Below are 13,824 nucleotides of genomic sequence, written 5' to 3'. Positions count from 1 at the left end.
GGCTGTGGGAGCTGACAACACTCATTATCTAGCAAGATAAAGCTCCTTGATCTCAGAATTGGATGTGCTTGAAACCCTATGAACCATTCTCTCCTAACAACAAAGAGGAAAGGTGCAGAAGAAGTTACAGCTACAAGAATGACATACAGACCAACTACACAGCCGCATCTGGCACAGGACCAGATCTCAAACTCTCTTGCCTACTGAGAGCTTTGATGTGCTTCCCACAGGGATTTATCCAAATGACACTCCTTAAGCTACTTATTAAAGATTGACATCTATACATGGAAGTTTCCTTCCACTTCCAAACTCTGTTGCAGGTTACCTCCCATTTCCTTGTGGAACTTCCACCAAGAAAGAATCATAGAATCATAGAATAGTTAGGGTTGGAAAGGACAACTACAGCTGCTCCCAGTGCAAGAAATAGGGTTTGGCTAGACATAAAGTTGAATACTGTTAAGGATTAGAGTCCATCTAAAAATCTGACATCTTTTTTAAGCAATTCTAAAAAATGCTAAATCACAATCACCTACTGAGCTCTTAAAGCCCAACCCACCTTTGCTGTTTGTTGTCACGGTCATGTTCCAAGTTAGGACCTGACTTCAAGTCAAATGCGAAGGACAGTGACATTTAAGCACCTTGTGGTTCATCACCCACACATCAGCATAGCTACAGGCCTTCTTATGTTCTGAATTAGATCAATGTATCCTGGTACCGGCTCTCTCCATGATGGGCTGATTCTGATAACCTTGCTACTTGCATAATGTTGGTTACATAGAGCTGAGTTTTCATGTTGTAGAAGTATAGCCCACAGAAAGGCTAATTAGTGAGGCAATATCAGGGACGCTTAAGGTGTAGCTCTGCTTTCATCTATCCTAGTAAATCACTAGCTTGCAGAGCAGTTGGTATTAGAAGCTGTGTGCAGCCACACACTGAAGGCAGGGTCAAGCTTCTCCAGAGATGATTTGTGGCCCAAGTTACAGAAGAGCAATCATAAATTGCAGCTTTTCAATACTTTCAGTGGGTGTTGGAGAGGAAAAACAAGCAAAAGAAAAAGTTCCACCAAGAAAACATGTTTTAAAGCCCTTGAACAAACTTAGAAAATGGTCAAGAAAAATAATGCGCAAAGTATCCACTCAGTCAATTGTATTTTCCTGGGTTTTGAGTGTTTTTATATTGTACTCACTTAGTCAGTAAAGCAAATTAATTTAACACTTGCATGTATAAAATAATTTACTTTTTGGTCATATGGCATGGAAAACATCTCAACTATGTTGAAGTTTAATTCACTGTAAGGCAGTAGTGTTGTGGAAAAAAAGGGTTTTTTTTTACTTGATGTACTTTTCCTGTAGCCAACGTTGCGCTCTTGCAGCATATAAAATTTACCAAACAGTGAAACTGAAGAACAATATATCAGAATTGTTCTTTTGCAAAAAATAATGTAACCATATAGATGCAAAGTTTCACAATAGATCTATTTTACTGAAGGAGAAATCCTTGCTCTTGTCAAGCAAACAGAAGTTTTGCTATTGACAATAATGACAGCAGCATTTACCCTGAGTAACTAGGGGGGAAAATCCTCTTACCAGACACATGACAGTGTCACAGATGGCACAGAGGCCTGCAGCAACACCAATTATGCTTTGAAAATTTGTGGATTTTGTGACCTTAAAAAAGATTTTAACACAGAACAGACCCTGATACTGGGGGCAGGTCTAAAGGGATGCAGAACTTCATAGATGTCTTGTGACGGAGGAGAAAAACTGGAAGGCATGACATTGCTGTAGCCACAGATAAACAGACACTGCAAGTGATTACAGGTTCTGAGTTCATTACCTGTATATTAGCTAGCCCAGAAAATATCACAGTGACCACACGGGCATCAGAAAAGGCTAAAAAATCCACTTCTAAAGTAACTACCTCAGCAGCTAGTTAACGTGAAGTTCTGTCTGTAGCACTACAGTGCTGAACAGCAGATCACCACAACTTACTGGGTAAAACAACATACTCATTCAAACATGTCTGTATGAATGGTATGTATGGCCATTAGTCAACTGGCAGACAGGGTGATTGCCCCACTGTATCACCTTTTTCTACCATTGCATGGCATGCTTGAACCTCATACAACATGTAGTCTGCAAAGCTACTGTGTAGGAAGCTGGTTGCTAACTGGTGTTCGTAGTTCGACAATTCCTGCCTAAAGCAAGAACCTTGCAATTGTGCCATGCATTAAATCTGTCTTCTTTTCTTTTTCTTTCAGACTATTTCCGACTAATCAGTTTTCCCCTGAAAGTCATGGAAGGGTCATTATTCCTAAACTGATTGTCACCTCGAAGACCTAAAACTGAGCAATACAAGAAATTCCCTTCTTTCACAGCAGCTTATCCTTTTCCTTTTCCACCTCTCTCCATCCATGTTTTCCTTCTTCCCTGTGGGAGGTTGTGATTGATTCTAGCACATCATAAAGACCTCAGTTTAATCACTGTAATCTAGAACAGAGCTGTAACCTTCACAACCTGATAACGGCCACAGCCTTGAACTCTATTCTTTCCATTATTGAAAGGATATTCCCCTAGGCCAATAAACGATTAATGTATGTGAACTAAACTAAATGTCAAAAAGAAGGAAAGAGCAAGTAGTAAGACCCCCTTATCAAGTTAAATATCGCAGTGTTACCTTGATGCTTTATACAGAACCACCACCCCCAAACACCTTTTACTTGGATTACCTTTAGCACTCCAATTACAGCTGGTGGGTAGCTCAAACCAACCATATTTGAAGTCCGTCTGTACATTCTACCAAGATAAGACAGATAAGGTAACACATAAATAGAATTAAACAAAACAAGCCAACCAAACAAACAAACCCAATAAAGCAACACACCATTACAGGAGACCTATTTAGCCCAGGAAACCCTAACTGCAATTTGGGGGGTGGATTTACTCCTTCTTGTTCCTAACTTGCTATTACATAGCTCCTAACTGACTTATATATTCCCCTTTGTCTCAATGCCATTCTTTTCGTAGAGCCTGCCCTAAGACTCTACACTCCCTGGTATCTCATAGCTTGGTTACCTGACAGGACATCACAGAGAGTCTACCAAAATCAGGTCTTCATCAGAGGGAAAGGCTACACTTAAATAAACAAGATGTTCCCCATTTGCTGCAGATGACTATATTACTCTTTCAGTTCCTTTGGTCCTTGCTGATCCACATGTGAGCTAATTCTGAATTACTTCAGAAACCATTTGTTGTCTGCAATGAATCAACTCCAGTTCAGTACAGCTGTTACTGTTGTCTGAGTTTGTTTAAGATTGGTATAAAACCTTTTGGATGTTCACCATGTGTGTGTATGAGAGGGAGAAAAAGAGAGAAAGAATAAGGCAATAATAAACATCTGCAACCATACTAAACAAAGCACTGAGGATGTACCAGCTTTTAAACTTGTTTTCAGGCCATGCTGTTTTTAACAGGCATGGTGGATAGCTAAAATGCCTTCATACAGACCACCCTTTCTTGCATTTAAGAAAGGTAGAACTAAAAGAAGATGATGAAAAGTTCTCCCATCGGAAATGATTGTGTGTGAAGTCTTCCTTCACTTCCCCCCCACACACACCTTTTTTTTTCATCCTGTGCACTCAGACCTGAAAAAAGTCATCCCTCTTTGGAGAATTAAATTCATCCATTCCCCAAATTACAGATTTTTTTTTACCCCCTCCTCTGATGCAAATCACAACAGAGAAGAATGAGAGAACTCAGTGGGTTTTCTGAAATCCTCCCTGAGCTCCAGAGTTTTCACATCAGTCATGGTCTACAGTTCATTCCAGCAATACTAAGTGACTAAGACAACGTAATTACATGCTCCTTCACCTTTCCACAAATATCCCAGCTTGTACTGCATGGACAATACTCCTGAAACGGGGTTTTTCCTCTGTCCTTTTGAGCATCATCCCCATTTGCCGCGTGAAGGTAGAAGCCAACCAGTCCCGGACCTCTGAGGGTACGGAGTCGGACTGGATGTCACTGAGTTCATCTTCTGTGTCCAGTAAACGCCTAGAAAGGGGAGGAAAAAGATGGGTAAACAGACTCCCTTGGAGAACACTGCAACATTATTAATGAAGAAGAAACTCATATATATTCTAATTAAAGCAGTTGTTAAAAGCCTTTGGTTTGTCAACCCTAATGGAACACAAATCGTACAAGTCTTCAACAGATTGTTTATTCTCTTGTATAGTTAAATGTCGGACTATGAAACTCGCTATTGGGCCAACAAACAAGAAGTATCAGCCTTCTGAAGCACAACTACATCATCATCCACTGACTTCTCATCTTCAGCTTGTCAATATTCCTGACCTTTCTGCCCTTCACAGCTCATTTACAGTCATGCCTATCTTCCCAATTAGTATTATACAGTTCTCTCTCATTCTGATCATCTCAGGTGACTCTACAAGTGCATTTAGCATATAATAGAGAGGGGAACTCTTCTGCAACATCTTATCAGTCTACCTCTATCACGACCTTTTTTTAATTTCAAAGATTTGGCACAAGTGAAAAGATTTGGAACTTGATAATCTTAAGATCCTTTCCAACCCAAACTATTCTATGATTCTGAGATTTAACACTACTCAAAAGGAACAGACAAGTAAGAATTTAAAAACTTTCTGGGAAAGTGGGACACAATTACTATGAAAACATTTCTCCAATAGAATATATATTAAATATATGATTGTTTTTGATCTCTTCCCCTGCCACAGGAAACTTAAAGAAGCTTTTAGACCAACGAATAAAGATTTGCTTTACACAGAATACAATATTTTAATGATTAAAAGCATCATGCTTGTGAGTAATAAATCTTGGCTAAACCAACTTTTCCAGCTAATGTATAAATTACAGTTTTGTGTCGTTGGTAGATATAAGAAGAGTGCTGATGTCTGTAGCTAACTCACCTAGTTTCATCAATATATACTGACTCAAGAACAGTTGCAGCATATTCCAAGTTCTTCTTTAGGTCTACAACTGAAGCTTCCCCTCTCTCTAGCTGCTTTACCAAAGACCGCAACCTAGAGAAAAGAAAAACAAAAAACTGATTAGTACAAAGAGAAACAGGTTTGAGAGTGAGTGTCAGTTCAAAACTGATCTAGCATGAGACCTAGCATACATGATTGGTTTTGCTCAGCCTAGAGAAAAGAAGCCGCAGGGGAGACCTTATCATTGTGTTGCAGTATTTAAAGTGGCTATAAAGAAGATGGAGACCCCCTTTCTACAAGGAGTCACATAGAAAAGACAGTGGGTAATAGGCACAGGTTATTCCCAGGGAGATTCCATTTGGACACTAAAGAAAAATCTTTCAAAATGAGAACAATCAGCCATTGGAATAATCTCCCCAGGGAAGTGGCGGATTCCCCAACATTGGACATGTTTAAAATAGGGCTGGACAGGGTGCTGGAGCATCTAGTCTAGGTCATGCTTCTGCCAAGAAAGGCTGGACCAGATGATCCTTGAGGTCTCTTCCAGGCTGGTATTCTACGATTCTATGACTGCCAGGTGAAAACTTTTGGAAGTTCATGAGATTTTTTAAGCCATATACGAGAAATCAATAAAAATCCCTTTTCAAAGATCAGTCACAATGATATGAGGCAAGCATGACATTATATTTAGGGTAAAATAAATCAGTGAGTTATGACTGTCCCCTACTCATACTGACATAAGTTAAAATAGAAATCACTTGGCATTTAACAGAGGAGCTAAGAGAAGGAACTTTCATTCCAACCATAAGAAATGAAGTAACTTCTTAAGTAGCATCAGTTGGCAAATATCCATTTATGAGGATAGGTGTACATATACATAAAATCCTAGTACGGTATATTTAGAAATACTGTTGCAGAAATACAGTACAAGGTCAGGAAACGCTGTGATTTTCCTTAGATCAAGTGGTCATCCTTAGGCTACCCCATCTATACTAAACAGAATTCACAGAAGTTTTTTATCAGGTTATTATCAGGGATGGGGGGAACAGACTCTGGAAACAAAGACGTCTCTTGTGTCACATACAATTAATGGTGAATTAATTTTGTCTGTGGCAAATTAGAAAAACAGAAAAGGGAAGAAAGAGGAGGTGAGAATGCAAAAGTAAGGAGTAAAATCTAAATAGTTTAAATAATCCAAGAATATCCATGCTTACAATCAGAAGATGGATATTATCATTCCTTTAAAAGGACAACGGGATAAAGATTTGACATGTTAAAAGTTTTTTGTGAATATCTTAAGCAGCAGTTAAATAAACATTAAAATATATATTTAGCAATGCAGCAGAAATCACAAGTTGTTACTTTGTCCTATTCAAGATGAAAAAATGTAGATGAGTAGTCATGTCATATAAAATCTGTCTTCTACTTAGAGGACAATTCTTCCTCCGCTTAGTCTATATTCCAGGGAGTAAAATACCTTTTCCACTTTCCACCTTTTCCAGTTCAGAGCTAGAGCCCAATACAGAGGTCTGGTCTCACTTTATTTACCATAGTGAGAGCCCAACCTCCTAGAACAGACATATGCAAGTTCTTAAAATCAAGCATCTGTATTCCCTTGCTACCACAATGCCCCTGTGGCATCAGTGCCTTCTAGAGAAATGAAGTCTCCATTGCCTTCTAGAGAAATGAAGTCTCCATGGGGCTGTATTTCACGGCAGAGCTGAGGAGCAGTCAGTCTGCCTGGTGAAGTGCACCAGCAGTTCTTTGCAGCTGGGTAACCTTCCTCCTCCTTTCCCCATATAAACAACAAGGCTATGGAGAACAAAGATCATATGAAATACTGATTGGTCCTATGGCCAGGTCACATAAACTCCACTTCTACTGACAGTGGTACTGCTGATACAGAGCTACATATTTAGCTTTACAAAGAAGCTTTAGTGTGAAGTGGACCCTCCATCTCTTGGAGGATTAACTCATCCACTTATCAGCAGCCAAAACCCCAAACTTCATGCCTGATGTGGGAATGGCGATGGAAAGGTCAGTGATGAACAACTGTAGTGAATGCAACTGTTCTCATCTTTGAAAACCAGATCGAGAGCATTTAACTACGCCAGCACGTTTCCCTCCAATCCTGGAACCCAGTTTGGGTAATCCATGGAGCAACCTCAGCCCCACTGAAGAAGGAACATGATTCAGTACACCCATACACCTCTTCTGTGTAACTGCACCATCAGGTGTGAGCAGCAACATGCGTTTGATGAGCACAGGTAGGAAAGGTGCTCCCCTACCTTTCAGCTTGATTCCATCCTCAGGCAGCACAAGCAGATGAATTCCCTAGAGCTAAGCCACTGATCCCTCCTAACCATTCCCAGCTTTTCGCACCAATGCAGGAGGGAAGGAAGAGACAAAACCAAAACAGCTTTCATACCCAAACATTGGTTCATATGCCTCCCGTCTTCCTTCATCCCATGTATGGGGAGTTCATAGGTGTGACCCCTTAACTAGTTACCAGAAACATCATTTGTGCATAAACCACAGGAATCAATATTGCAGGAGAAACATTATCATTGGCTCTTCCTGACTCTTACTTCATTGATTTAAGTACCTGGCAGCTCTGTGCCACAAGTCATTCAAAATTCATGTTCAATAATAGCACAGTGAGTAATGGTTGCTTCATGGCACCAACATTCATCACCAAAGATTATGCAGAGTACTGCGTGCATCAATCATTTGAAAAAACAGAAGTGCAGTTGTTATAATAAAACCTTGTCACACGATCAGCCGCTTTCATGTGAAAAAAAAAATTACACTGTCTTTGTCTTACCATCCATTATCCACAACTATTTCTGATTCATTGAGTCACAGCAGCTGCTGCCAGTTACCTTTACTAAATAAGAGCCTGGTGATAGTTTATCTTTAATGCATTCCATGTACCCCTGGGTTTTTTTAAGTAGTCCTAAATGAAATCACAAAGTTAAGGCCAGGCTGTCCCACAGAAGGGCATCCAGGCAGATTTATTAGCTGAAAAACTCTGTTTCAGGATGGATGAAGTAATTCTGGAATTCAATCAAATTCACCAAACTGTTCTGACTGAAATAAAACCATTACCAGAAACTTTTAACTCGTTTTATTTTTAGAGGCTTGTGTTAAAGCCATGGAAGCACATGGCAAGATGCTGACTTCCTATCTTTACCCTATAGACCAGTCATTGCAGTGGAGTCCCATGTAGCACTTCACAGGAAAATGCTGAGTCTGTCAAATTGCCAAAAGAAATATACTGATATAATCATCAATTTAAGGAACCCCGTTCATCATTTACTTTGCTTTTACTGGGACTGGTTGTATGAACAAAATACTTTTTTCAACCAAAGCATGGTTTGTTCTGTCCTGATTTTAAAAGTTCATTATAGACTGATCAAAACCTACATTTTCATTCCACTTTTTTATTTCCTTTTCCTTCCAAATTCAGAACTAAAAATCCACACAGATCCACCAGACCTCATTCCACAGAACCCCATGGAGCCAGTTGTAGGAGAAGCATCTACTGCCTGTGTATAAGGAGATTCCAGGCCAGAAAGGAGCTGGAAAAGAGTTAACCTCTTCTGGGAGGTTAACCACTTCTAATATTAAGCTGCTTTAAGACCATGGCACATGCCACGAGTGAGCCAGGCTGTAGGTCAGCCAAAAGTTTCTCAGATTATGGTCATCAGTATAGCAGTTACAAAGAATGGGTTAGTCACACAATGTTAGCTCTAAATCTAGCTGTTTAATTATATTAAGACACAGCTAATGCTTTTCTTAATGAGATTTCCAAGGGAAGCTATTCCTCCAGTCTGCAAATTCTCTGTGAACATGTGCCAAATATAATTGAAAAGGTCTGAGAGCCTTTGTTCAACTCAGTTATTTCATGTTTTAGCCCTCAGAAAAATCCCCTAACTGCCTAAAGGAAAATCCCAGACCTGAGCAATGCTATTCATTTTAGCTTTTGCTGACCCAACAGGGAGCTCAAGTAGGTGTAACATCTTGGAAAGGGGCCCATTCCAAAGTACAGCCTCCCACACTGCCCTTCCAAAGATCTGCATGCACCCACCATAAAACCTGGTGGATTTATGGGTTTTATACTCCCTATCCGTGGGAGTATCTGCAATTTATCCTACTGAATTCAGCAGTGCAATGCATCTGTGTAAAGCAGGAGATTTGGGTCCTCAGTGAAGGTGAGAGGTTATCCAAAGCTTTTCCACAGCCCCACTCCTGCTTTTTTTAATGTTTCCCTAAAGTACTTGCTATCACAAGATTCAGGAAGATAGAAAGCAAATGACTAGAAACTGGGCCACTTTCCTCAATCCATGAGAGATACACAGCTCAAAGATCCAAAGCCACTCTAGATCCAAACTGAGTAACAGGGAAAAGTGAGGCTGTTTTCTTGAAATGTAGAATTTCTGAGTAACTGCTACAAGCATTGTCCTCTCTGTTATAAATAAAACAATATCTGTGTACAAATATTTATCTCCTTAGCCAGAGGGCTTGCTTTTATGCTGTTGATATCACTGCAGAGCTTATCACCACCACGGTCTGGATACCAGTCAGCTTCTATTACCATGCAAAACACACATCTGAATACTTTGAGGCAAGTTCCTTCAACAAGCGTGAAGTGTGCAAAGCTGCGTGGCCGGTCTCTGTGCTTCTTTTCAAAGCTTTATGACTGTGATTCACCACACGTTTTCAACCACACAACTCAATCTTTGGCTTTAAACTGACAGAGGGGAGATTTTGGATTAGACATTGGGAAGAAGTTCTTCCCTGTGAGGGTGCTGAGGCCCTGGCACAGGGTGCCCAGAGAAGCTGTGGCTGCCCCATCCCTGGCAGTGTTCAAGGCCAGGTTGGACAAAGGGGCTTGGAGCAAGCTGCTCTAGTGGAAGGTGTCCCTGCCTGTGACAGGGGTTGGAGCTGGATGAGCTTTAAGATCCCTTCCAGCCAAACCATTCTAGGACTCTAGGACTGGGCCATCTGAGGAAAAAAGCTACTTTGAAAGCACATTAAAAATATCACTACAAATGATCCAGGATGGAATATTTATCCCTGGTTTATTACTCTTGATATTAACACCTCGGCTGCTGGATATTGACTGCTGAACCTGATTAATATGTTGTTTCAACCACGATAACCTACTACCTGCCAGGTGAGGTTCGTAGAAAGCAGAAAGATTTTTATTACAGCTGGGAAAAGAGGGCAAGCTGTTGAACACAGCCCTGCTAGAGCTGGTCAAGGACTCTCTTGAGACAATGTTCTTTCATCAATTGCCACTGATTCTTTGAGCTCAAAAGCCATTCACAAGCCTCCGTTATGTCTGATACAAGTTTCACAGCCCAAAAAGCCAAAGCTCTTATCAGAGAGGGGAACCCTGGGATGAAGTGATTGCCGCCTGGTCCCTTCTAACACATACTGAAATTGGACATCCCAGAGCTCAGGTGATAGACTGAGGGAATCATCTTTGGTAAGTCAGGCCCTAAAGAATAGCTCAGTGGGAGAAAGGACTTGTATCCTAGATCAGAAAATCCTCACGACTGGATTATTATTATAATAATATTATTACTATTATTATGAGTTATTATATATTATTATTGTGAGTTCAAAAGTTTGCTATAGATATAAATTGGAAGACATTATTCAAAGCTTCCTCCTGCCTGAGGAGGAGGAGCGAAAGGTAGATGTGGTCCACAACACACCAAAAAAAGGGTTTTGATTCATCTTTCTGCAAAACATGAACATGCTCTGAAAGAACTTTAAGAGATCTGAGCAGCATTAGAACATCTCCCACCATTGCTAGTAGTGACACAGCTAGCTAAAATGAGTGGCTTCCAGTAACCCCAGAAAAGATGTCATTCATATTTCATTTCACAGACATACGTAGTTCATACACATAAAGAGAGAAAACCTTTTCATAACACTAAATCATTCCACAGGTACAGCTATACATGAGAACGTCCCTTCTCAACTCTTTTGTGAGAGTTTCACTGATGTACCAGGCTGTACCAGTGTAAGAACATACGATAAAAGAAAGTGCTGTACAGAGAACCAAAGGTTATCAATGCCTGACGAAAACAGGTGTATGCAGCAATAAAACATCTGGAGTCGTATCCTGACTGCTGGTTTCCTGTCCCAGGAGAGAATCTGTTCACATTATTCTTCAACTTTCCAAAGCTTTGGAATCAACTTTTCCTTAGGCAGACCATACCCCATTGCAGTCAGTGTAATTCTGACACTGCAATCCATGAGCAAACATTTTGGGGTTCCCTATAAATATAAAGGATCTTGTACCACAGTCTGTAAGAAATCAGGCTTGCTCCCATTGCCTCTCCCTGTTCTTGTGAAGTAACCTTGTGCTGTTCAGTATTTCAGTCTCAAATGTCACCAGCTTTCAATGGGGATAATCATAAAAGCTGTTCTAGTTGCACATTGGATAAGAATGCTACATGCACATAAGAAACCATTTCTAATAATCTTGTCTTCATTGATGCTTAGATACACAAAATTCTCCCCAAATACTGCCAGCAATAATTTCAGTATGGGACACTATTCACAGCCCTGTTCATCACAGAGGTTCATGAGTGAAAACTGGCACACAATGAGATTCATCCCAGCTACAATAAGGTCCTTCGTGAGTTTTCTGCAAACAAAAAGAACATCATTACTATTAGACACCAGTGAGGAACACCTTTAGCTTCAGCAAATCTGTCTCTCTGACCCTGTGGGCATGAGTAAGAGGTACCTTCTGCTATCACTCTATGTTTATGTGGCTTTTGGTAAGTCAAGTTACCCTTATGTAAAGAAAACACAAGAGAATGTTTTCAAAGACAGCTCGTTTGTGATAACATTCTTGAACATTGCAGCCATCTGAAATAGCTTAAAAAGAATCAAAATAAATAAATCAAATCAACCAGAAACAACAATCAGAAACAGACCTGACTGCGTGAATGCCAGCTTTGGTTTGCACAAGGAATAATTCCAAGAGATGTTCCTACTGGCTGGAAAGACAAACTGAGCTGAAAGACAACCTCCTGCCTTCTGATCTAGGGTATATTGCCCTTCTCTGGAAAACCACCATCATTACTGCTAGTAATCCAGGAGCTCACCATGTCTTTTCCTAACAGTCAGCAGGTATGATTCATTCCACAGTCTGCCACATCTTAGTCTGAGGCTCTGTACATACAGCATGTGCAAACCACTGAGGAAAAGACAACCTAGAAAGCCAGCTTCGGTAATCCTGGATTACTGGAGGATTACATTTGAGTAATCCTCAAAACACAACTGAAAACAGAGTCACTGGCAGCCTGTGACCCCATGGATATGTATTAGGCTGGATAGTTATCTTCTGTCACTGCTTCTGTGTAGAAAAATGCCAGTGACAACATCCAGAGGAAGAAAAAAATGTGTTTGCAAGGAGCAATCACTGAAACACAAAGCATTGCTACACTGGCATTTTTCATCAGAAGAAATTACAAGCAATTTCCGAAGTAATTATTTTGCCTTCCTCATGTTTCCTGAAATATCCTTTTTCCTTTGAATAATAATAAAAAATATACAGAATTGAAGTAATCAATTAATTTTGTATCATTTAGAAGCATGAAAATGCAACAATGATAAGTTCAGTGGCCTTGGTAGGATGATGAACAGCTGTTTCAACTCACCTTAAGTCAAATAAGCTTTTGACCTCATTAGCCAGCTATAAGTGAAATCATGTTAGTTCATATTTTCACTTCACAGCCATGAATTCCTTCATGCCTATTACAGGAACAAAGTCCTATTCCCAAAACAAAAGTAACCTTTGGCTTACTGGAGGGTTTTCAATAAAATAGCAGCTTATACAACTCCTCAGCACCAAGTCCTTTGAATTACCCTTGTCTCCATCTCCTAACGCTGGAAACCTCTACAGGGTGTGCTCTCCTCTCACGTGCAAACACACTTCCCATTCTCAGATGCTGAGCTTTGGGAACTGAGTCAGAAAATACAAGCAGTAAAAAGCTGTAATGTTGGTAAAAATCTGATGTCAGAGTCTTTGGTGATGAGGTCATTAAAAGCCTTGATCAAGGGTCTTTCTTCATTCAAGTCAACCACTTCACTTAGCACTAACCTTTTACAGAAATCAGGAATACAGATGTTTATGGAAGTCGGGAACCAGGATGAACCAACATCAAAAGCTGCTTGTCATGTATTTCCTCAGGAAAGGGTGCACTGGCTTTTTGATGCACCTTCGTAGCCCTACTAGTGATAGAGATGAGCTCAGGCAGTCACTGCGGTTTCAGATAGATAAGATGAAGTGAGATGACTGCACTGAATAAATTGACAGCTGAACAAGAGTAAATTTCAGACGTGGGAGAGAAAGAAAGGCTGCTGTATCTGTCTTCACAACTAGCCATCTTCTAACTGGTGTTTCCCAAAGTAAGCTTTCCTTTTGGCAGACTACTTCTTTTTGGGATGTTAGTGTGAATTAGCTTTTTTGGGAAATTGTAGGATCACTGAATTTGTTGAAAATGAGATCCAAAGATAGCAAATGAGGTCTTCTGGAATTAAGGCTTTCCAAACCACTGGTGCCTTTTATAAAACATGACCTCAGTTACAACATGTCAGGCACAAATCTAATGATTTTTAATTCACATCTTTAAAAATAGATACCTGAAAATGAACCATCTACGTTTGCATTTGAGGCAATAGCACATACTATCTGTTTAGTGTTGATGCACTCAATGACGCATTTCCCTTTGTTTTATACAGATGGAATCATTTTCTTTGAAACCACAATTATCACATTTCTGGGTCCTTGAACAAGGTCATTCTTCCAAATGATGCTAGCAGATTGC

At 40.1% G+C, this 13,824-nt stretch overlaps 1 protein-coding gene across 6 annotated transcripts in view; it reads right to left on the bottom strand.

Annotated features, from left to right (window-relative positions):
• Positions 1 to 13,824, bottom strand: part of PDE1C (phosphodiesterase 1C) — a 272,899-nt gene that overhangs the window by 59,060 nt on the left and 200,015 nt on the right. For all 6 annotated transcript variants that reach the window (XR_009728689.1, XM_061374877.1, XM_061374878.1 and 3 more), the window contains 3 exons: positions 4,946 to 5,059; positions 3,870 to 4,052; positions 2,729 to 2,795 (listed from right to left, as the gene is read on the bottom strand). Coding sequence is in view for 5 of the 6 variants with exons in the window: in XM_061374877.1 (XP_061230861.1) it covers positions 2,729 to 2,795; positions 3,870 to 4,052; positions 4,946 to 5,059 (364 nt within the window). In the remaining variant the exon portion in view is untranslated. The remainder of the gene's footprint in view (positions 1 to 2,728; positions 2,796 to 3,869; positions 4,053 to 4,945; positions 5,060 to 13,824) is intronic.

Source organism: Neopsephotus bourkii, unplaced genomic scaffold, assembly GCF_033783945.1.
Source record: "Neopsephotus bourkii isolate Nb327-2 ecotype Australia unplaced genomic scaffold, CSIRO-AGI_Nbou_v1 NB_1655, whole genome shotgun sequence".
Classification (NCBI taxonomy): domain Eukaryota; kingdom Metazoa; phylum Chordata; class Aves; order Psittaciformes; family Psittacidae; genus Neopsephotus; species Neopsephotus bourkii.
Note: the sequence above shows the minus strand (reverse complement) of the source record. Positions and strands in the feature narration are given on the sequence as shown.